This window comes from Saccostrea echinata, unplaced genomic scaffold (assembly GCF_033153115.1).
Source record: "Saccostrea echinata isolate AGI-Se365-2 ecotype Australia unplaced genomic scaffold, CSIRO_AGI_Sech_v1 ptg000009l, whole genome shotgun sequence".
Taxonomy (NCBI): domain Eukaryota; kingdom Metazoa; phylum Mollusca; class Bivalvia; order Ostreida; family Ostreidae; genus Saccostrea; species Saccostrea echinata.
Window position 1 is genome coordinate 50803703 of NW_026889758.1, and position 25395 is coordinate 50829097.

At 33.0% G+C, this 25395-nt stretch overlaps 1 protein-coding gene and 1 long non-coding RNA gene across 2 annotated transcripts in view; both read right to left on the reverse strand.

The window, feature by feature from the left end:
* The window catches only part of LOC133183057 (uncharacterized), a 275276-nt gene extending 251032 nt beyond the window's left edge, over window positions 1-24244 (reverse strand). The window contains exons 1-2 of the long non-coding RNA XR_009720576.1: window positions 24160-24244; window positions 24031-24082 (exon numbers count right to left, since the gene is read on the reverse strand). This is a non-coding gene — a long non-coding RNA (uncharacterized LOC133183057). The remainder of the gene's footprint in view (window positions 1-24030; window positions 24083-24159) is intronic.
* Window positions 8795-14920, reverse strand: LOC133184033 (uncharacterized). The gene is made up of 4 exons (XM_061318902.1): window positions 14718-14920; window positions 9852-10016; window positions 9407-9565; window positions 8795-8880 (listed from the first exon to the last, which is right to left on the reverse strand). The coding sequence occupies exons 1-4, from the start codon at window positions 14818-14820 to the stop codon at window positions 8795-8797; spliced, it is 513 nt and encodes a 170-aa protein (XP_061174886.1). The 5' UTR covers window positions 14821-14920.
* Window positions 24245-25395: the final 1151 nt, after the last annotated feature.

The following is a 25395-nucleotide window of genomic DNA, read 5'->3' on the forward strand; positions in this document are numbered from 1 at the left end:
AACCATAGAACACAAAAATTCATAAAGTGTTGGCAACATCAAGTGGTAATGAAATTGTGCAATACTTGTAGTCCAATACTTCATAATTAAAACAGATGAAAGTATTTAAAATTCGCATTTTATCTGGAATTATACCCTATTTTATGCCAAAAAACTAGCTTAAATGTATATTTAGAAGATAAAATATATTTTAAAGCATATTTTCCTTTAGAAGACAAACACAGTAACCCACCAGAAAAATTCTACTAATCATTTTTTCTTTATTTTTATTCTTATTGGATGATTCATAATTCTAACATATTTGTTGCACTCCTGACCAAAAGCATTGGGGCCTTTAAAGTAGAATTGTGAAGTGAAAATTACATAAGAACTTGTTCTGTTGTTTCAGTGAAGTTGAGGAGGAATTACTTGAATTTTATGACAATGTTTTAGTGTGTTTATTTTTAACGTTCTTTAAAAAAGCACAAAAAAGATAAAAACACATCTGAATTGATAAAATTGAAAAAGGAAGGATTTTGATAATAAAACTGTCAATGATATAGCATTAAATTAAAATCTTTAAAAAAATGTGTTGCACTCCTGACCATAGAAATATGGATCTGAAGCACAGACAGATCCTGTAATTGATAAATCTATTTGGCAAAAATGTTCTTTGTGTCTTTATTTTCCAAAATAAAAATCAGAAAATCATATAATGATAATAGTTTTTTCATGTTTGGAAGCAAAACATCAAATGTTGTACTCCTGACGTTTTTGGGTATGCACATATACTTGACTCTCATTAATGCTGCTTGTGATTTATATAACATTTTTAAGTTTTAAAATGTATATCAGTTATTATTTTACACTTCCAAAATTCTTTTTTGTCTTAATTTTCTATCAGAATTTTACAATCGATGTTTTTTTGGCAACACTACATTTTTTCTGTTGCACTCCTGACATGGTATAACATTTTTTTTAAACATCAGCCATGACCACAACTTGATTAAACAAAAGTTTCAACAGTCCACATTTAAAGCTCAATACTTTGAATATTATCAGGAAAGTCTTTATTTTCAACATGAAGCATTATTTTTTATTTCACAGATCTCCAAAAAATATTGAAATTTCAAAATGTCACAAAAAGGTGTTGCACAACTGACAATTTTAGCATCATTTTTGGGCATAACTTTTTTGTTAATTGAGATATCAACGAGATATTTGGCAGGTATTTAGACACTATCTAAAGACATAAGCTGAGACATAGAAATATATTTTCATTGCCTGTATTTTTAGTGTGGGTTGATAAATATGCGTTTGGTCATTTTTTTTTTTTAATTTACCCATTAACGGCATTTCTCCGCTTTGGTAGCATAAAAAAACATTTCTTCAGTTTTGTTGTTTATACCAGTTATCTCAAAGGCAAGCATTTAACATACTTAGGTATACTGATTTTTCCTTTCTTTTCTTAAAATGTACATTGCTGTCATGCAGACGATCCTATTTGTTTAGCAAAGGGGATAATTCTAACAAGCTAATTTAGAGAATTTGTGTCCACCGCTTAGGGAAAAAAAGAAGAGCATGCGCAGTTCGGGGGTAGGGGGGTCACACTGCCCCTCTGGATTTATAGAATTATTAAATGTATACATGTATATCGAAGGTGTATAGAAGATTCTTTTTAATGTATAGAATATTTATCACACTGTAATAATGATTTTATGAGTTTGTACACGCCAGACGTCATAACTTTTTCATTTCGCGTGTTGAATAGTATCATTTAGTGAATCAAAAAAAAAATATAAGAATCTTCCGGGGTTTGAACCCGGGCCTCTCGCTTGCTTAGCGAGCAACATACCACTAGACCACGGAGACTCTTGATTATACAGTAAATTAAATGTTAAATGCAAGCATTAGGTCCCATATAATGTTTATATTCACGTTCGATATTGTCAAAAATTTACACATTAAAATTAATGTTGTCTTACTTAGCCTTTACTAAACAGTTCTAATAGACGTAATTAGAATATAAAGTCCGCCGACAACCTGTATTATACGTAATAACTCTCGACATGCCCCTGTGTTAAAAATAGTGCCAAGCGACTTTTAATACAATAAATAATAATAATAATAAAAAAAAAAAAAAAAAACGGGGCGGGACACTTTGAGAGTGGCAAGAGAGGCCATATGGAGTTATGGTATAAAATTTCATTGCAAAAGCTCAGAAGCTTCTTGAGATATCGCCCGGAAACGAAAGTGTTACACACTGATGGAATTTATGAATTTACGACCTTAAACTTTGACCTTTTGACCTCAAAATCAATAGGGGTCTTCCTTAGGCCACAGGGAGTTGTTATGCAAAATTTCATTGTAAAAGCTCAAAGAATTCGCGAGATATCGCGCGGAAACGAAAGTGTTAAAACAGACAGAAGTTATGAATTTATGTCCTTGACCTTTGACCTTAAAATAAAGAGGGTTTTCTTTAGGCCATAGGGAATTGTCATGCAAAATTTCATTGCGAAAGCTCAAAGGGTTCTCGAGATATCGTGCGGAAACGAAAGTGTTACAGACAGACAGAAATACAGACGGACGGACGGACGGACGGACAGACAGATCCAAATTAAATCCCCCACTTTCAGTGAAAGCGGGGGACAAAACAAGAAACCAAAGTAGAAAATAACACGGGAATGTAGAGGAAAAGTTTTGAAATTCTGGAAAATAGTGTAAAATTATTAAGGAATAAGGAAAAAACTCTTGCAAGTGGACTTTAAATACCAATCATTTTTAAATTGGATTTTTCACTTCGTTTAAACATTTTTCATTCAATTTCTTATATGTTATTCATTGACATACATTCCTTGTCTATACTGATTCTACAAATTATTTATGCACATACTAAGAAGAAAACAAATTAATTTCTCCCTTTTTGAGAGAAATATTTTTTGCATTGAGTATTAAAATTAATTGTCTATGAAATAACACATACAAAAGAGGGCAATACTATAGATATACAGTTCTTTTAATATTCATGTGCCTAAATCAGAATGTCATATTTTGGAAAAAAAATATCTATTGCTTATTATTTTTCCAAAATTCTGGTAATATTTTAATAAATCATAGTAACTTTTAAAGTAAAACTGCATTCATTTCCTATTCAATTGCTCTCGTCAAGAAAATTTTATCATTCATTGATTATTACCACCAAAACAGGTTCTCCGAGGATACTCTCAAATAGAAAATTGAGCGAAAATCCACTAATTTGGAAAAATTATATATGATAAAAGAATTATAGTTTTGCCCTCTTTGGTATGTGTTGTTTCATAGACAAATAATTTTAATACTTATTACATTGTTGCAAATTGCGGAAATTTTTCATACAGTATATAATAATGTTAATTGTAATATCAAAGAAAATATTGTTATAACTGAGATATAATTTGTTGAACCGAATTAAGGCATTTTTCACTGTTTATTTACCAAAATTCTTTATAAGTGTGCCCACAGATACATGTTGAAATACTGAGAGGGCACTGAGAAATTTACTGAGAAATTCTCATGGATATTTCTGCAATATTATTACAACAAGGTGAATTGAATGTTTCTGCTAGGTATAAGGAAAACTTACATATGCAGTAAATCTATCCACTTTCACAATGAGGTTATATCGTTGTGTAATTTATTGAAACCCCCATCAATTCATGTTTTTCATTAGAAATGGTCGCTCTTGCTTGGGGCATTTGTGTTTATCAAACATTTTTTAAAAAATTTTACTCGAGCAGAAAATTCTCAAATTTTGATTGCCCTGTTCAAATTATTAAATAGATCACAAAAAACTACTTACAAAATAAATCTCTTACGATGCTTTTTTACGGACAGAACATCCAAGTCTACAACGTAAAAAAGAGCACTAATTACATAAGATCTATTAACTTTGTGATAGTTAACAAACAAACAAACAAACAATAGAAAGGGCAAGAGATCCAAATTTGTGTTTCATACATAGAACAAATGTGAATTTCATCTTCTATCGAGATAACGAAGTGTGCATGAGAAAGCTATCATATAAAAGTAGCCACATACCTCCACACCTCACCTCCCAGTAATTCAGATAATTATGTATTAGTTATATATTCAACCTGTGACAATATTGTTTCTTGCTTGAAAACATTTTTATTACATTTTTAACAGTGAAATACTGTGATTTATTTATTGAATAAAAGTGATATTCTCTCACAGTGTGAAAGGATACCAAAGTGATATTCTCTCACAGTGTGATGGATACCAAAGTAAATAAAAAAATTCTGGCCTGTAATAAAATAGAGACAGTAACTAAACCATATTGATAGAGAATAAAACTGCCAATTTCTTCCCAAATTTGTTGCTAAAATGTTTCAATCTCTCAACTGCGCACGATGGTGGTGTCAGAAAGTCAAAATTTCCATTGCGACAGCATTTGCGCTATTTTTATAAGCAGTTGAGAGATTGAAACATTAATAGACCCGGTTTCAAAAGTGTGGGGGGGGGGGGGGGAGGCTTCCCAAAAAATCTGACAAGCACGAAAAAAACCCTATACTTACCCAAAAAAGTGAGGGGGGCAACTGGTATAAAACACGCTTAAGGAATTCGAAATGAGCTGGTCGATTAATATTGTTAATTCTTTCATTCTTGAAATTGAAATGCAGAAATTTTATAAAATTAATAAAATATTTTTGAAAATCTTAAAGTAACCTATTCTAAATTTACAATGAGATAAATTTCTGAGTTTTCTTTTATAAGCTTCTAATATGAAATGAGCTGAAAAATATGTTCAAAGTATTATCCTTCATAACTTACAGGTTTGGTTTAAAGATTCAAATCTGAATCTTGATGGAAAGTATGTACAAAACGGTCTCCGAAACACTCTTTGCTAAAATTTATGAGCATAACCAAAAAAAAGTATGCAAACGCATAAAACAAGTGAACTGTATCCCAAAGGAGTACGAACCTGATCCGTGAGGCACGTTGCAACGCATATAAAAAAGGGGGGGTAGGAAAAAAATAATTTTTTTTTTAAATAAATACAAAACCTCCAAAACTCCCCCACATCGAAAAATCTTTTTCATTGAGAAAGTTGGGGGGGGGGGGGTCGATCGGTTTTGTTTCCTCTCCTTTTTGAAATGAATTATTTGAAATAGTTAGATCTACTGTAACAAAAAGAAGTACTCAGTATGTAAGTGTCTATGCGAGGGCGGGGGTTAAAGGTGAGTTAGGGATAGGGGCTTTGAATGAAAAAAAATTAATTCAATGCTAAATCAGCAGCATATCTACACTATACTGAAAGCAGAGGGCTGGTACTAGGGCCTGCTGATATGACATGGAATTGTTTTGAATGTATCTCGATGAAATAAAAAGCAGATAAATTTAAATATGATGTCAAATGAATTTTGTAATTTCTTCCGAGCTTTTCATTAAATGAAGCAAATTATGCACATATTTCCCTCCCGCAATAAGCATGCAAAATATCAGAGAATTTAATTATTTTCAATGAACTGCATTGTATATTTGACAACATAATAGGTTTTATAGTTTTTCTTTCATAGAAAATGTATGTCAAAAAAGTAATGTCAAATTAATTTGCTAACGTCACGTAATCTAACGTCATTTTGACGTTACCGAAATTGACACCAACATCGTGCGCGACGTCTAAGCTATGACGTCTCAACTGCTCAACTATGACATCACAGCCTATGACGCTGTGTTAAGAAAAGACAGAGGCAAAGGGAAAATGAAAGAAAATTTAATAAACAGAAAATATAATGTTTTGTAGTTGGATATAGAATTTAGTTCACTCATGAGACGGGATTTGTTTTATTTTTTCACGAGTGCAAAGCACCACTTGTGAAATTAATTCCATATCCAACTACAAAACATTGAATGTCCTCTATATATATATTCTGCAAAACGATTTACTATTTCACTATTTTCATTTACCGTGGGCCACATTATTTAAATCTTATTTGATAAAGTGGAGAAATATTTATTTTTATTTTGAATGTATTCTACGAGTTCTTTTCTGTGTGATTCATATATAGAACAAATGTGAATTTTATCTTCTATCGAGTTTGAGGTGCAATTTCTACATTTTCGATCTTCGACAGGAATATTTCTATATCTGTTTAGTTCAGTTGCTAATTTATGAGAACTTACACGATTTGTGAAACATCAGAGTGCATCTTGTCTTTGTGTAATTGAAAAATATTCCTCTCTACATAGTCTTGTTTTAAATAAAGCAAATGTTCATAATTACCTTTATGATTTTTAGCACATTCTAACAAATTTTTTTTCTCCACAAATCTTTATATTTTTTCAGCTTATCATAAACTTCTGATTGTAGGTATTTAGAAAATATATTATCACATGATATTCTTGTTTTTTTTTTCAGTAAGAAATAAACATTGCTCAACCAATAATAGTAATAACTACTGAGATGAGATCTCATTGCGAGCAACGAGTAGGTCTTCCGTTAGATTTCTGATAAGATCTTGATTTGGAAATTTTGATTAATACAAGAAAGTAAAACAACTTCAAATAAGAAAAATATTCATATCAATTCTTCAAATTATGCTTAGCAACACTTGAAAGAGTGAAATCTATGAATTTCAAACAACTTCCGGTCTTTTATATTCACTTCCGGTATGACCGGAAGTACTCAAAATGACTTTTAACTCCTCACTGAGTGTGGAAGAGTCATCCCTCAAAGTTTCGAGGAAAAATGAGCATTTTCTCGTCTACTTCCGTTTGGAAGAAATAACTTCCGGTGGAAACAATATGACTTGAAACAGCCTATTTGTCTCTATTATCTCTATTATAAACATTTAAAAAAAAAAAATAAAAATTTGCATTTTTTTAAACTACATCCGGTGGACAACGGACGTCACCGCAACAAAAACTAAACAAGAAATTCAAATCTTTGAGTCACAATCTATCATCCCTGAAAGTTTCAAGACTCAATCTCAAAGCGTTTTTGAGAACACTGGCGGACAAAATGCAACTTTAAAAAAAGAAAATTGGCCGTATCTCGCGACCGGAAGTGATGACGGCAAAATAAAAAAAAACGCCCTAAATTCAGACGATTTGCCATCATTGCTGAAAGTTTCATGAAAATCTATTTAGGCGATCTCGAGAAATCGCCTGCACGAAATCGGTAAGAAAAAAATAATAATAGTGGAAAAGAAACAACAGAATCAGTAGAAGGTCTTCCGTTGGAAACGGAAGAACTTAATAATAAATCAAAAATAAATAAATAAATAAATAAAAATAAAATTAAAAAAAAAACTTTGTGAATGTTTCACGCTATATATACAAGTGAATAATATGGGCCATAACGCTCACCTGAGTCACATTGGTTCTATTGTCCTTCGAAAAAAATAGTTTTTTTCTTTTTCGTCAGAGAATTGTCTTAAGAAAGTTCCTAAGAATAATTTTCGGAAAATTTTAGGATGATCCTAAGACAAACTTAGGCATGTAAATCAAAGCTGACTTAAGGTCGTCCTAAATTTAGATGTCTTAAGTGAGTGTGAAATGGTCGTACATAAATCTAAAAATTGACATCCAGGAAAATTAAAAGTTTATTTCACTGAATAAAACCCTAAAACACTATGTACAATGTATCTAGATAATATTTTTTATTAAATTGATACCCTATTTTTGATCCATAATTTATTTATGTTAACGATAGTAAATATTTTAATACTTTGATTCACTTTGAATCTTTATATAATTTTTTTAGGAAGGGAGGGGGGGGGGGTTTGACCCTTAAAAACTCTTAAATATTATTGATGTAAATCATAGTAATAATAAGTGAATATATAAGGTAATATTTCCTATTAATATAAAAAATGCATATAAAAATTAAGGAAAATGAAAATTAATATAACAATTTGAAATTCATAGTAAAAAGTACTTTGAGAGTAAACTACAGTTAACTATATTTTTTGTCAGAGTAAATCTGTTAGAATAACATTTACTCTCTTGAATCATGAAAAGAGCTCGAGGTTTGTCCGTGGATGTTAAACAATTGTACTCTACCATATACAGCCAGACTCGTTCGTTTTATTCGTGTTTGTATTATGAATCCAAAAGAGAAAAAAATCTTCTGAGTCGGAAAATCATATCCTCTTCGATAAAGTACAGAAAGGTATCATATAGATTTGAGCAAACTTGCGTCTGCTTGCATTTTAATATGGCTAATAATTATGGCACTAATGTTCTTAAGAAAAAGATTTTTCTGCTATATTCCCAACTTTGAACCTTGTTTGTGGCCCCACCCTACAGAAAAGAGACATAATTTGAACTTTTAGACAGTATCCACTACCCGAGGATGTTTGCTTATCTTAAAATATGAGTAATTATGACACTGCTGTTCTTAAGAAAAAGATTTTAATAGAATTTTATTATATATTCCCATGTAAAACATTGATTTCCTATTAAAGACACACTTACCCCTACGGGTCATGATTTAACAAATTTGAATCTGCACTACATGAGGACTCGTGCATATTGATTGACTAATCATGGCACTGTTGTTCTTGAAAAGAAGATTTTAAAAGATTTCCCCCCTATATATTCCTATGTAAAACATTGATCCCTGATCACGAAACCACCTTACCTCACTGGAGGTCATGATTTGAATTAACTTGAATATACACATACTGCCAGGAAGCTTTCTCATAAGTTTTATCTTTTCTTGTCCAGAGTTCTTGAGAAGAAAAAAAAATTAAGACACCCATCTAAGTAACACCTTTTTCAATTTTATCTCCTTTAAAGAGGACCAGGCTCTTCATTTGAACAAATCTGAATCTCCTTTACACAATAAGGATGCTTTGGGATCAGTGGTTGAACTTGGTCCAGTGGTTCTGGAGAAGTCTAAAATTTGAACAGCAGTAAATTTTGAGAAAGCAATCAGGTGTAACGAATCTGAAGGGTGGTTTATACCCCAGTGCTTGGCTGCGTTCAAGATCGTATCGGCTTACCTAGCAGCTTGGTGGTAGACATCTATGTTTATTGAACGGATAGCTAGCCTATACGCTAGGTGTTTTATAGATTTAGAAAATTTAGATGAACGAAGAGCTAGCCCAGCCGCTAAGTGTTTCATAGATTTAGAAAATTTAGATGAACGGACAGCTAGCCCAGTCGCTAAGTGTTTTATAGATTTAGAAAATTTAGATGAACGAAGAGCTAGCCCAGCCGCTAAGCGTTTTATAGATTTGGAAAATTAAGATGAGCGGACAGCTAGCCCAGCCGCTAAGTGTTTTATAAATTTAGAAAATTTAGATGAAGAAAAAGAAGAATGAGAAGTTACATACAGGCAAAAACAAAATGTTAAAAACAAAATATCTCCCTTTTGAAAGGGGACATAAAACACTAATTTCCATGTATCTATCAGTAATACCTTTTATACATTTTATCGTAAAATATGGATCTGTTTTTAATATTGCCGTTGATCCTTTCAATCCAATTACAACCAACATTGCGCCATTACTATCTTGTGGAAAGGGAACTTTTTCTTCTTGAACCATTGACACAAATGTCCCCGTCCTGTTTTTAATGCCTACGAGAAAAAAAAAATAATGAAGGTAAGTGAAATTACTCGCAAACACAAATTGTGTTCGAAGTACTAGTACTTGTTAGAAAAGGACAAATGAAACTACTACACTGTCTCTATTTCCTCGTTTGTTACAGTACTACTAAGTATGAGTATTTTGCCATTAAGTTATGAACATGATTTTTTTAACAGAAGTTCAAAAGCAAAATGTACATATATTGTATCATTATCAAAAGAATTCCACAGACGAGTTCCACATTAACAGTATAATATATTTTTTTTATTTCCATACCAATAACCCAAGAATTAAGAGTTCTTTCGAAGAACAATAGGGAACCGATTCCTAAGGATTTGTATTGCGCTTCATATCCAGTTCCATTTCCATTTTTTCGAAAATAAATAGATTGAGGCGTCTTCTTTGGTTTACTGTATGACACTCTTATCCACCTGCAGGAACCTGAATAGAATTTAAAGGTAATATTGTAATGCAATTTATAAATTTTAAAAGAGAAATTATGTGGCTGTCATTATTTTATATATAAATTGCAAAATATTACCCAATACCAAAAGTGGACCGGTCAAAAACATAAGAATTTTATGTCTTTGATATACATGTTCCTTATATTTTACAATGAAACGATATACACGTATGAGTATATTTGAATGCTACATCTACCTATAAAAAACCCGCCATGGTATGTACCGAAAAATGCTGTTCAATTTAGCATGGAAATAGGGATTTATTCTTGGAAAGAATTCGAATTGAACACAGACGGTTCATAAAGAAGAGAAATGATAGTACAAGTGTTCTAGAGAGAGTAAATTATACAGACAAACTGCCAAAAGTTTTCCTAAATACGTTGTTGGAATCGTTTTTCAATCTCACAATCTCGACGTTATAGTGCTTCAACTGCTCATAGATCTGTGAAGTCACAGTCTATGACACTGTGTTACGAAAAGACAAACAACGGGAAAATCAAAGAAAATATAATAATCCGAATTCACTCATTTTGTAGTTGAATATGGAAATGCATTTTTTCTTTTATATTTTCACTCGTGCTTGGCACTCCTATATATATATATATATATATATATATATATATATATATATATATATATATATATATATATATATATATATATATATATATATATATATATATAGTGAAATTGTAGTAAAAGTCCACGGTATAGGTAGGTTATAAATTAAAATTAAATCCAAGATAAACAAACAAGTTCACATTTAATTATTACACTTAAGCAGCTTAGTGTAATAATTAAATGTGAACTTGTTTGTTTATCTTGGATTTAATTTTATTATTATTATTATTATTATTATTATTATTATTATATATATATATATATATATATATATATATATATATATATATATATATATATATATATATATATATATATATATATATATATATATATATATATATATATATATATATATATATATTCTAAATATTTTTCCTTAAGATTCTTTACAAATTAGAAAAAGTTCATGTTCTCTTGAACTACCGTGGGATGAGTAAGAATATTTCCATAGTGATGTGACTGAAGTAATAAAATAGTGCCTTTTTTTCCAAAAATGATCGTTGAATGACAAAAATATGTGGCATCAGAAAAATAATGTAAATATAAGATATGAATTTAATTTTTAAGAATTCATGAGGTACATGAACTACAACGTTTCATGCCTGCATATTTATCATGAAGACCTAACGCGCTTCATTAAATATGCCAATATGCCCCGGCGTGAAGCGTCGTAGTTCATGTCCTCATGAATTCTCAAAAATTAAATTCATCTCTTATACATACATATAAAATATTTATTTATTTATGTATTTATAAATCCTGCCCCACAAGGTATTCAACCCGAACACAATTTAATGGAATCTGAGGCTATTACGAGTGGAATATATGGAACACCATAGCTGTTTTAAGGGTACAAAATATGCATCATAGTGTCAATTTTACATAATATGAAGTCTATTCTTTTAATCATTAAGTTCACTTTATATATTATGTAGCACAAAAGCTTTGATATGCTGTCAAATTCAAATATTACGAAGTCGGATGTCTAGAACATTTATATCATGAAGTCCACCTTATATATTATATAGTCTATCCTTTATATCATTAAAACCGCTTTCTATATTATGTCTATGGAACACAATATGCTGTCATAAGGGCACAAAATATGCATCGTATTGTCAATTTTACGTAACATTAAGTATATCCTTTATATTATTAAGTCCACTATGTAGCCTATTCTCTATATCATTAAGTCCACTTTATATAATATGTAGCCTATATTCTCTATATCATTAAGTCCACTATATATAATATGTAGCCTATATTCTCTATATCATTAAGTCCACTATATATAATATGTATCCTTTTCTCTATATCATTAAGTCCACTTTATATAATATGTAACCTATATTCTCTATATCATTAAGTCCACTATATATAATATGAAGTCTATTCTTTATATCATTAAGTCCACTTTATATAATATGTATCCTATTCTCTATATCATTAAGTCCACTTTATATAATATGTAGCCTATATTCTCTATATCATTAAGTCCACTATATATAATATGAAGTCTATTCTTCAGTTTTTGGAGGAGTCTTTAAAACCAGATCCTGTTATCGTTAGGAGACAAACGAAGTGACAGAAATAATAAGCAATCGTGTCTCTTCCAAAAGTGTGAATTAATGCCTCTTGTTCATGGGATATTGTGTTATGTTGGGGCTTTATTGGCTATACTAGTATAGTGAAATTGCTTCAATTCTTTGAAAATTTTCTTCTCTGTTCCTGGATATTAGGCAGACAAACAAGTACCTGGTTATGAAAAGGAATAAGGAAGGGTCACTTTTCCAGAATTTTGAAATCGGACGTATGGATCGAGTGTTCTGATCTGAGCAAAGTTGATCTTGTAAGGAGACGTTAGTTTCTTTTGTTATTCACTTATGATAATTAATTCCTGTAAATATTGTAACTGAAAGATCAATTTAAATAAAAAAAATTATAAAAGAATTTTAAAGGATGCATTCGTTATAACAAAAGATTTGACCTATAGAGAGAACAATTTTCCGGAAAAAGTCACATTAAAAAATCAATGTTCTTTAGTTGTTTTCTATCGTATATTTGTCTAAATTTTTCAAATTTGCATTTTGAACTTAAAATTTTTTATTTGCAACTTTGAAATTAACCTCAAAAGTTGGTTAAAACAGTATTTTGTCCGTTAAAGCACAGATTTTTGTGTGATTGTAGCATAGAAGTCCTTCAGGGCAGGCTTGCCCCTAAATCAAATTATGAAATTTTGATAGATTTTAATCTGAAGAATGATTTAAAACAAGATTTTTTAGGGGCACCCCTGCCCTAGGGTCAAAATTCGTAAAAATCCTACAAAAAATGCGAAAACCTATTTCTATCATACTGGATTATATTTATGACCTATGTATTCATAGTCAGTATAGCTCAAAGAGATAGACCGCAGACTAAAATAAAAGATAAAAAAAGACCGCAGACTATCACCATGGACATTAAGTGTCCTGCTTCGAATCCACCTGTTGGCACACTTTTATTTTTTTCAAATTTTCACCTGTATAAACATGAATTTAATTTTTTTAATACCGGCTTTTGCATATTACTTCTTTTTTCTTCCTTAAATGTAAAAGCATATCTTCATTTTTTTTTGTTTATCTTGATTTATTTTACACTTCTATAGATGCTTCAAATTGTTGAATTATACTCAAGCGACCGTTTAGGTCCTTTGACCTCTCGTCTTTGTAATATGCATAAAGCATGACTGAAGTAGAAGATCTATATGAATATCACTTCAGGATCTCAGATTGGGCCTTTAGGAAGTGTAGCTTTAGGTTACAGACATATTTCATAATGTCCTTAACCCTTGTTCATGTGGCTAATGATGGATGAAAAATGCATGCTGGAAAAATGTCCTCCACTCTTGGCACCAATTGGTGGTACCACTGCAGCCCCATTCTGATAGCGGGAAATGATAGCACAAGGGACCATCTACCTTGATCCAGTAATAATTAGAAACACACTTCAAAGATAATGGGTATAATAGCTGCTTGAAATATGTACCCTGCCCTTGGCACCACTTGGTGGTACCACTACAGCCTAATACTGCAGTATATAATAGCCGTTTGGCCCCTTTACTTTGTACCACTAATTCTACGATACACACTTCAACGAGAAGCTGGGTAATAGCTTACCTTCAAACCCTGTATCAGTCTTCAATACTAAGAGTAAGCAATTTTCAGGTTAGCTAATTGGTCCTGTTCCTGAGACCCATCACAGAGCTAGCTTAAAAGGGATTCTCCTTGAAGTACTTAACCTATTTACAACTGTTTGTTGTTCTTAAGTGATCAAAGATGATGAAAATTCTTTTTTTATTTTTTCTGTTTTAAAACCATATGATTTTCCTAATGCAGGTGATCTTAACTGCCTTCGAGTATTTGTCTTATTAAATAATTAAGTGTTGCATTAATTGTCTAAGTATTAATTATTAATTATCTAAATTAAGTATAGAACAATATTGCGTCAGAGTACTCTAAGTTCTTTGATGAATTTCCTTCTTGGCAACTAGCTTCTACGGGGTTAGTGGCTGCTGTCATTTGCTGCTAGCTTCAGCATAGAATTTTTGACTGCATGCAAATGCATCTGACTTTGTAGTACATTGATTTTTCAGTATAGTAAAGCTTATGTACTACATAAAATATAAAGTGGACGTGATGGTATAAAGAATAGAATACAAAATATATAAAGTGGACTTAATGATATAAAGAATACACTTCATAATATATAAAGTGGACTTAATTGTGTAAAGAATAGACTTCATAATATATAAAGTGGACTTAATGATATAAAGAATAGACTATGAATATATAAAGTGGACTTAATGATATAAAGAATAGACTACGTAATATATAAAGTGGACTTAATGATATAAAGGATAGACTAAATGTTATGTAAAATTGACACTGTGATACATATTTTGTACCCTTAAGACAGCTGTGGCGTTCCTTAGGAATACCTGAAATACTTAGCATCTTATTTATTACCTACATGATCTACAAAAAGATGGTCGTGTGATGCAGGGCATTAAACATACCGCAAGATTTCACTTTTCTTTTTATGGAAATACGTCCTTGACACATGGCAAGGGCAAAATGACATTTTGACTGATATTGCACACCATGGTCATCACACACCATGCCGTTCTCGCCGTCACAGTGCGATTGTTTGAGGTCGCCGCTTGCGCACACACAATCTACTCCGTCATACACCTCCCATTTGTCGCAACTTTCACCTGTTGTATCTACAACAAAAGTACAGCGATAGACCATGGAACATCGTATACCAGAATTTGCAAGATTCGCTAAAAAATATATCTCAATTATTTTTGCTGGTGAGTAAAAAGTCTCTTTTTTGGTCACCTGAGTCACTCAGGTGACCTATTGCTGTCTGATTTTGTCCGTTGTCGTGCGTCGTCGGTCGTGCGTTTACTTTTGAACATTTTCAACTTCTTCTCTAGAACCGCTAAACCAATTTCAACCAATTTTGGCATATATCATCTTTGGGTAAAGGGGAACAAAATTGCGAATTTTATGTTCCCTGCCTTCCTGGGTCCCCAGGGATGGGGCTAAAACCACCTCAGTTGATGCAGGCTTTAAAAATCTTCTTTACTCCTGGACATCAAGCAGTCAAACTATTGGTATGATTGTAATAAGCATTGGACCCTCTACCAAAATTATGAAATTCATAGCCTCAGGGTCAAGGGTTCTGGTGCTAGGGTTGGGCTATGAAGATCATGTAGTAAAAGTGTATTATTTATTTGAAAATCTCTCCTCCTGGTAATATTTAAACAAACTAAGTGCATGGTTATAAAAAGCAATGATGCCTTTTTCAAAATTATGAATTTCATGACCCCTTGGTCAAGGGTTCTGGTGTTAGGGCTGGGCTCTATTGATTATATAGTGAAGATGCATTAATTCTTTGAAATCTTCTTCTCTGCTCCTGGGTATTATTTAAACAAACTAAGTGCATGGTTATGATGCACAAGGGTGCTTTTTCCTAAATTGTGAAATTCATGGCCACGGGGTTTGGGAGGGGGGCTCTATTGATTATAGTGAAAAAGCACAATTTCTTTGAAAATATTCTTTTCTGCTCCTGGTTATAAAGCAAAGAAACTTAAGTGTATGGTTGTGATGAACAAGAGTGCTTTTTCCAGAATTTTGAGTTTCATGGCCCCTAAGTCAGATGTTCTGGTGTAAGGGTGGGGCTGTATTGATCATATAGTAAAGATGCATTAATTTTATTAAATAATCCTGTCTGTTCCTTAGTGTTGAGCAGATAAACAAAGTGCATAGTTATGATGAACAATTGTGCTTCTTACAAAATTTTTAAAACTTGTGGTTCCCAGGATTTGGTGTTTCTCGGGGCTTGGGGGGGGGGTCTACATTGATAATGTGTTAATTCTTTGAAAATCTTAAACTAAATGTATAGTTATGATGATGAGGGTACCTCTACCAAATTTGTGAATTTCATGACCCTAGGACATGGGTTTTAGTGTTAGGGTGGGGCTGTGTTGAATCTATAGTGAAAATACATTATTTCTTTAAAAATCTTCTCTGCTCCTTGGCATATTGAAGTTTTAATAAGCAAGGATATTTTTACCAGATTTTTGAATCTCAGGACAATTTGGTCAAGTGTTCTGATCCTAACCAGGGTTCCATTAATTTGTAATCAACTGAGAGAAGTTATTCCCCTTTGCAAATCACTTTTGATAATTAATCACTGTAAATAATGTATTTGAAAGTTATTGGAATAAGAGAATTATGCAGAAAATTTTATTGCTTAATACAAAAAAGTACTTTCATAGTTTTAATGACCAGGTAGACTTGTAAATAATAAATAAACAAAAATGAGACAAAAATAAATTATTGAGTTTTCTTCAAAGACCAAGAGAGGTCAACGTGAGAGGTCACAATATGGGGTTAAAAGTAGTACAGAAGAACTAATAGTTTGTTAATAGTCTGGTGATAGTGCTAAATGGAGGATGGATTAGAATTTAATGTTTGAGTTGTTACTGAATACTAGACTAATTATTTTATTGATCCTGATCATCCTATTTCTCTTGCTTTTGGGCAACAAAGCTTCAACTATCAGTTATTTTATACTTTATGGATCCTCTAAATTGTTGTGTTATACTCAGGTGACCGTTAAGGCCCTTGGACCTCTTGTTTTAAATCACCGATTCTAATTACTCAACCTTCGTCCTTTTTTGACTAAAATATCATAATATAATGACAGTTGCTAAATTGTTTTAAAAATACGAGAAAGGTACGAGAAAAAAAAGAGGTTTATGAGTAGTAAGCTCAGAAAATGCCCACAAAGTCAGTGTTTGCTATTGGTAACCCAAAATATATGCCCGATCGGAACTTAAAATTGAAGGCGCACGATGGATCTATTAATAAAGATTTTGTAAAAGTCCTATCAAATTGTATTCAGTCGTAAAGAAGAGAGATGAATATCCCAAATATTATGAGCATATCTATCCCGATATGAATTATTACTTCCGTAATTTCCGCTGCGCATGCAATCACTCACCCGCACACACACACCCTCACGCTTTACTATATCCTCTCCAACTTCGTTGCGAGGGGATAAAAGGGGTTTTTTGCGAGCTAAATACATTATACAAGTTTCTGTATTTTCCCTGGAGAATACTTTTATAATTCAAAGTAAATATAGAGTTAGAACTGCGGTTTGAAATATTGAACATGTAAAGTTTCGATATGTTCATGTCATGAGGCAATTGGAAACACTGCTAGTTTGATTAATTAATCAGTCTAATAAATGTATTTGAATTGTGATCATTATGAACGATTTCTGAGATATGATTGAATGCAGCTATTATTGTTTACCTATAAATTTTGTCAGCCATGTTGCTGTGAATAAAAACGAAAGTAGTCTGTCATAGAAACGCAAAAATCGCTATTTTCAATGCTTGTGTTTGTCGGATGCTCTGTAAATGTTGATTTTTAATTTTTTTTTTTTTATTGATTACACACAATAATGAGACAGAAACAAATTCTTTATATGACTAGAGTATCTATTAGTTTTTTGTGGTTTAATTTAAGCAATATGGCATGAAAAACATATGATTGACCCGGAACTGAAACGACCTGTAACTGGCGACTTCACTCTACGTAGTTTTTTTTTAGTTTTACATCTCTTGAGGTTATTGAGATGCCGGTGGAGGGCTGCACATTAAGACCTGGCCCCGGGACTATAAAACTTAGACGATCTACCTATTGATCTCAGTCTCACTTTTACAAAAGGTATGCAGTGAAAAAATGAGACTGAGATCAAAAGTGAGCTCATCTAAGTTTTATGGCCCCTGGGCCTGAACTCGGCACTTAATGTTTAAGGGCAATGAGAGATCTTTTTCGTGCCGCATCTACTGCGACATGGGATCTAGGTTTATAGGTCTCATTTGAAGGACTGGTCTCCATGTCCCGAAGTTGGATTCGAACCCACCACGTAAGGATCAACTCCTTATTCCGCGACTCTAGAACAAACGCTCTAACCATTGCACCACGCGGGCGACGCTACACGTAGCTATGGTTTCCTATCGTTGAGAAGTTAATGTTTGCGTAATTGAATAAATTCTGTTATACCTGGCCAAACATGCCATATCAACTCTAAAACTTGTTTAAAATTTTCTTATTACCGCCTTCCTTGTTACCGTCTTCCTTGGAAGACGGTATACAGAGTTGAAGTATTTTACAGTCTTCGGACTATGAACTTCCTCTCTTCTTTGATTGGTAGAAAATACATGATGTGAAAATGTTCAATTATTTCATTGGTCGAAATGCTGTACTTGCAAGGGATTTAATTTTTCTGGTGATCTAATTTCGTACGACTGAACAATTTTTCAAGAATTTCAATTTTTTAAAAAATCGACAAAACGAACAAAAGAAAATTGCAGTAAATAAAACTGACACGTTATTAGTCCCCTACCGGTGAAACCGGAGGGGACTATAGGTTTCCTCTGAGTCTGTCCGTCCGTCTGTCTGTCCGTCTGTCTGTCTGTCTGTCCTCTGTCTGTCTGTCAGTCTGTCCCACTTGGTTTTCCGCACTTTTTTCTTAAACGCTTGCAGATATTGAGCTGATTTTTGGTATGTGAGTGTATCTTGATGAGTTACAGATCAAGTTTGCATTTCGTTCCGCTTCATTGATTTTTGACGGAATTGCGGCCTTTTCAATTTTTAAGGGTTTTCCGCAATTTTCTTCTAAACGCTTGTAGATATTGAGCTGATTTTTTGGTATGTGGCTTTACCTTGATTAGTTATAGATCAAGTTTGCATTTCGTCCCGCTTCATTAATTTCTGACGGAATTATGGCATTTTCAATTCTTAACGGGAACCAGATTACACTTGCCGGTAGGGGACTAGTATTGCTAATGCAATACTCTCAGAATGCTTGTTTTTTTTTTTTTTAATAGGAACTATAATTTTTTTTAAAATTTTTATGATTATAACAGAAAGTTCTTTTTCTGCAGGCAAACATTGAAATATGTGTTTATTCTTCCGTCATTTCCGTCAGCTAATGTCTGTGAAAAAAAGGTGTCAAAGAAGTACAAAGCCAAGAACTACAGTACTCAAAAATAATACGGCCAGATAGGTGCATGTCAGTTTACAGTTTTACTTTAAGGTTGTTGCTTAAGGCGGCAAAGCTTTTTGAAAAAGCTATACTTGTTTCTACTTACCTCCATTCTTCTGATATTTCACGGCTGTTTATCGAAAATGAAAGTCAATAATTAGTATGCAAATGAAATTTTAATACAGTATACGTACATCATCTTGTACCTAGTATAATATTAGAGGAGTGAGTTTGAACTCAGGCGTTTTGGAGTTTATTTTCAAAATTTATCAATTTATAGTATAGATATTAGTAGTTCTTTGCTCTTGATTTTAGTCATCTGCAAGGAATTTCAAATTCGTTTGAAGAAGACAAAATCATTGGTATTCCAAGGCGCTCGTTATGATAAGCTAATGTTAGGGAGTCAGTCAATCAATCAATAAATCCTTCACTCATTATTGGATTTTTTGACGTACATGAAACATATTATCAAATGAACAAAATTAATATTTCTTCTTAGATATATACGTGTAAATTGTGCTCTAAAAACAGGTCAGACGTAGCCTAAACGTGAAGATCCTTAGTTACATCATCCATGCAACTCATGGCTTACATTACGTTATCTGAAACTGGACTTGCTCCCAAAACTTTAACTTGTTTCATCATTCAGAAAATGTCCAACATCTAGAGAAGGTCATTTAGTTCGCATGCAAGTTTTTGGTCACCATAGTAGACCTTATAGTCATTTGGGAATAGACCTGCTCCGAATACGTTTACTTGGTCAATCATTCAGAAAATGAGGTGAAATTCAGAGTCCGAAGTAAATAAAGTAGGAAGTATCACATGCATCATCAACCATGCAAGTTTTGCCCAGATGGGGCTTAAACATGTAGATACTTGAGAGCGGACTTGCTAGGGACTTGCTCCTTAAACGTTAACCTGGACTTCAACGCCGATCATATGATGCTTCGGGTCTAGCTTAAATCACAGGTGCTTGGGGACGGGACCCCCCCCCCTCCGTGCTCCGTACCCCAAGGGTTCTTTGACTTGTGGCAGACAGTAATCTAAATGAAAATAGCTATTTAGTGTACCCTGTAAGGCCCTAAAAAAGTAAACGCCAAGCAAAATTTCTTGTTTGAATGTCATTCTTTAAAAAAAAAAGGGGGGGGGGCCTAGTGATGTTTGATGGAAAACAATGGGGTATTCTTATGCATATTCTTTTGGCCAGATAGATCTAATTATTTAGATAAGAGAAAGATATATATATATAGAGAGAGAGAAAAATCAATGCCGCAAATAACGGGTTCTTTTATTATTCTTCACAAAATGCATTTACATACCAAATGATCATTCTAATTAAGTAAGGTGCACATTTTTCTTGATTTAAACGCCACGCAAAGGAATACAAAATTCCTTTTCTGAATGTCATTTTAAAAAAAAAGGGCTAGTGATGTTTGATGGGGCACAATGGAGGATTCTTATGCATATTCTTGTGGCTAGATAGATCAGATTAGACCTAATTATTTAGATAAGAGAATGAGATATAGAGAAAGAGTTCAAACTGCACAACAAACGGGTTCTTTTATCATTCTTCAGAAAATGCATTTACACACCAGATGAATGTAAAATATAGATCCCTCTAATTAAATAAGATGCACATTTTTATGCCTCCGTAATCGAAGTTTCGGGGGCAAATAGTTTTTATCTTGTCCGTTTGTCTGTCTGTGTATCTGTCTGTCTGTTTGCCTGCAAAACCTTTAACATTGCCCATAACTTTTGGAGCTATGGCTTTCATATTTCACCTGTGCATTCCTTGTGACAAGACATTTCTTTGGGTACCATCAAATTTAACCTTTTAATCTTGACCTTAGAGTGACCCACTTTTCCTAAATTTTATCAAACTTTAACCTTGGACATAACTTTTGAATAGTTGGTGCTAGGGCTTTCAAACTTCACATGTGTATACCTTGTGACAAGACCTTAATTCTGACACCATTAACTTTGACCGTTTGACCTTGACCTTGGAGTTTGACTTACTTTTGAAAAACGTTAATCTTGGCCATAACTTTTGAACAATTGGTGCTTGGGCTGTCATACTTCACAGATGTATTCTTTGTGACAAGATATTCTTATGGAAACCAATAACTTTGACTTCTGACCTACTTTTGAAAAGCTTTAACCTTGGTCATAACTTTTGAACAGTTGGTGCTAGGGCTTTTATTCTTTACATGCGTATTCCTTGTGACAAGACCTTCCTTTGGATACTGACAATTTTGAACCTTTGACCTTGGCCTTGGAGTTTGACCTACTTTTGAAAAACTTTAATGAAATATGGAGATAACGAACAGTATTCAAGCACAAAGTCCATTAAAACAATACAAATCGAGGGCAGAGCAAACACGGACTTCCAAAAACATCAGAGGTGGGATCGGGTGCCATGGAGGAGTGAGAATCCCCTGCCGACCGGTCATACCCGCCGTGTGCTCCTTGTCATGATCGGGAAATAATGGAAAAATCCGTCGACAATTCAGTGTGTAAGAAATGGCCTAACAATTAGTTTGAAAAAAGTTAGTCAGCATATGGCTCAATGATAGATTTTATTTGCTAACAAGGTCATCGTATCGACCATACAACTTACGTAATGATGACTTTAATTAGAAATTGTTCATACATAGAGCATGCTCTTGCGTATCGAATCAACTGAGAGATATACACTCCATATGCAGGTGATAAGGGTATATTGCTGCACAAGTAAGGGGAGTTGACGATTGAAAAGTTAAAGTCATCACGTTTATCATAAAGCTTTGTTGTCAGATTACCATTAACGTTTTTTTTTTAGTAAAATATCCAAATATGAAACAGATGTGTCAGACTCTGTGGTATCTTTTATTTGAAGCTCACTGGGATATAGATCTGGTCTCCAAAAACGACACAGATTGGTCAATCAGAAACTCAAACATCTTGTTGATATCAACTTCAGAGTACTTGTGTGTACAATCAAAATGCTTTTTGACAATAATTTTGCAAATGACCAATGACAAGGTAGGTAAATTTACGTGTTCCATTTTTATTGAAAAAACAGCTGTCAATGATGTCAAAAAGTCTGGACTATAATTTATTGTGGGGAATGGTTGTATACAGAGTTGAAAAGCCGTGAGTTTTTATGTTATTGGTTTTGGTAAAATTTTGTGATTTCAAATTTCCCATAAGTTCCTTGGAATTTTTAAGTATCCACATCTGATTTACACCACTTCTCGAATATATTTTTGCAAAGTACCACTGAAGTTTCTCATCACTGCTGTTAATATTTTAGTGAGGGGTAATTAAAGAAAGAGGCTTAGTGGAACATTTACTGGAACCCGCTATGTATCTTTGTTAGGATTTTTATGAAGTTTCGGAATCCAATATAAATATGTTAAATCAAATTCATTTTGGTTGTTGGGAATATTAAAAATATTCAAAACGGACATATGATTTTGAAGAATATCCTCCTTAGAAAGGGAAGTATGGGTATAAGTTGGATTGGCACTAGTAGAATTAAATCCCAGTTCTAAAATGCAATCAATAATGAGCCTTACAAATAAAGACAATGTTCTTACCTGTTTTTTTTCAGCTGGGACCAGTACATACTGATCGTGTAGTCTATCTAATTCTTTTTTAACCTCGGAATAATTGAACACGGAAGGATAGATGGTTTTCATATTGCCCCTCAATAGCTTAATGCGAGATTTTAACATACGTACAGTGTATGATACATTTAATCCATTCTGAAATAGTGTCAAGGTCTTTTTTTCATGTCTGGCCCATCGCCTGGCGTAATCTTCCACAGAATTCATAATATTTATGAAATTATGATTCCAGTCGAAAGATCGGGGTGACTAAATTTTGGCCCTTTTAGAATAAGTGATTTAAGGTCCTCATTATTAACTATATTTACGTCACCAGTAATAACTTGTCCAGCAGGACTATAGTTGTAGGGTGAAGAAAAACATGAACACGATGAAGGATTATGTTTCAGATGCTCAATGTCCAGGATCTGTGGTTTTCATGTAATTAAAAAGTTTGGAAGTAACAGTCGATGTATCTTTGTAAGAAATACAGGGTGTAGCCTTCAGTTGGAAATATGGTGGAGTTCAAGACTGGACCCTTTTGTGATTAAGAATATTACTTACATCAACCACGTCAATTCCTTTGTTTGAATATTGAAGTTTAAGGGAAAAAACGTGTAATTTTAGCTGTATTTTCTTCCGTAAAACGTGGCGATTTAAAAAAGCCTATGATTTGCAATATCCACCAAAGATACGAGCCTGTATTCTGGTGTCGAGGAATCCAAATAGGGACTTTCATTGACAAATAGACTATTCAACACTTTTTTGATGAAAATTGAAGTTACTTTTGTGAAGAATATAAAATTTTGGTTTAGTATTAATCTGGACCATAAAAAATGTACAGAAAAGAACATTTTCAGTTATGAAAATTGCAAATTTGAAAATTATTTGATTAATTAATTTCTTATCAAATACTGAAAAAAGTAAACAATTAGATCACTTGTAGTAAATTAAAAGGCACGTTTACTCTATGAATAATTTTGATAAAATTTAAAGTTGTCGTCAATTAACTACTTATGAAAATAGTTTTTTTTTAACACTTTAAGTTTTAACATTCATCATTAATATTACTCAGGGGTTGGTGTTAAAATAGACCTTAGGAATGATATTAATATGACTCTTAAAATGTAATAAAATATCAAATATTTACCTTCAAAATCATCGTCAGACGTTTTTCTGTACATCCATTGATATCGATTTTCCCGTAAATTTATCGCCACGACTAAAATGAAATAAAGCCAAATTACTTTAAATCTTCCAGCTTTTCTTACTTCTTAATATTTGAAACACGAATATTACCTGCAAAGTCATGGTAGAAAAGAAACACCGAGAAAATTAGCCAAACTGTCTTACTTCTGGACTTCATTGAAATACTTGTTCTAAAAATATAAAACATTGTAAATCGTTTCTAAATTATAAGTTTCTAATTATAAGTTTCTGATTATAAAATAATCAGAAACTATTATCAGCATGAGATATCAATTTTTATGCATATATAAAATTCATGAGAGCTCGGAAGTACATTGTCTTTTTAAAAGACTTACATCAAATGTGTAAATGAAAGTGTCTATCAAAGAATACACGATAATTGAACTGGTTCCTTTGTAACAAGATTTACAGAGTTATGCCGCTTGTCATGTGAACTGTATTAGTGTCCTTGTAATTGTGACGTCATGTAGTGTGTATTAAAGATGGCAACTGTGCACAAGTGTTGTTGAGAATCTTACATGGTGTCAGAAGAAAAATGGACCGGTTAAACCCTCCAGCCGCACTCAACTTAAACGGAAACTTAAAGGAGAACTGGAGGCGATTTAAGCAGCAATTCGACATATATAATATAGCGTCCGGAACGGCGAAGAAAGATGATAAAGTGCAGGCTATGACCTTACTCCACGTGGTTGGCGCTGAAGCCATTGAGGTTTATAATACGTTTACCTGGGATGACAAAGATAAAGAAAAAGTCGCGGACATTTGTGAGAAATTCGAGGCTTATTGCAACCCGAGGAAGAACATTACATATGAAAGGCACATGTTCAACACCAGGGTACAGAAAGAAGGTGAGCGCATAGATGCATATGTTACTGATCTAAAACAAAGAGCTGCGAGTTGCGAGTTTGAAAATTTACAAGATTCTCTTATCAGAGATCGGATCGTATGCGGGATCAAGAGTGACTCTGTAAGAAAGAGACTGTTGAGAGAAGAAAACCTTACATTACAGAGGGCTATAGACATTTGTCGTGCTAATGAAGCCAGTGAATCACAGATTAAAAATATCGCAGATGAGAAAGCTATAAATCACGTGGTCGCGCAAGGAGCATATGGCGGGTTCAGGCGTGTCAGAGGAAATTCGCGTCATAATAACAACAAACCGACACGTGATAGAGACAAAAGCAAACCACGGCAAGGAAAATGTAAGCGCTGTGGAACTTCTCATGCTCGAGGAAACTGTCCAGCGTACGGTAAGGAGTGCAGAAAATGTGGGAAAATGAATCATTTTGAAAAAATGTGTAAAAGTCGGAGAGACCGTGTACACAT

Excerpts from the sequence above, each read along its gene's own strand:
- LOC133184033 (XM_061318902.1), bottom strand. The coding sequence starts at position 14,820 with ATGGTGTGTGATGACCATGGTGTGCAATATCAGTCAAAATGTCATTTT. Across the intron at positions 10,017-14,717 it reads AAGAAAAGTGAAATCTTGCG|GTTCCTGCAGGTGGATAAGA; the intron begins GTATGTTTAATG and ends AATTCTATTCAG. Across the intron at positions 8,881-9,406 it reads TACGATAAAATGTATAAAAG|ACTTCTCCAGAACCACTGGA; the intron begins GTATTACTGATA and ends TTCAAATTTTAG.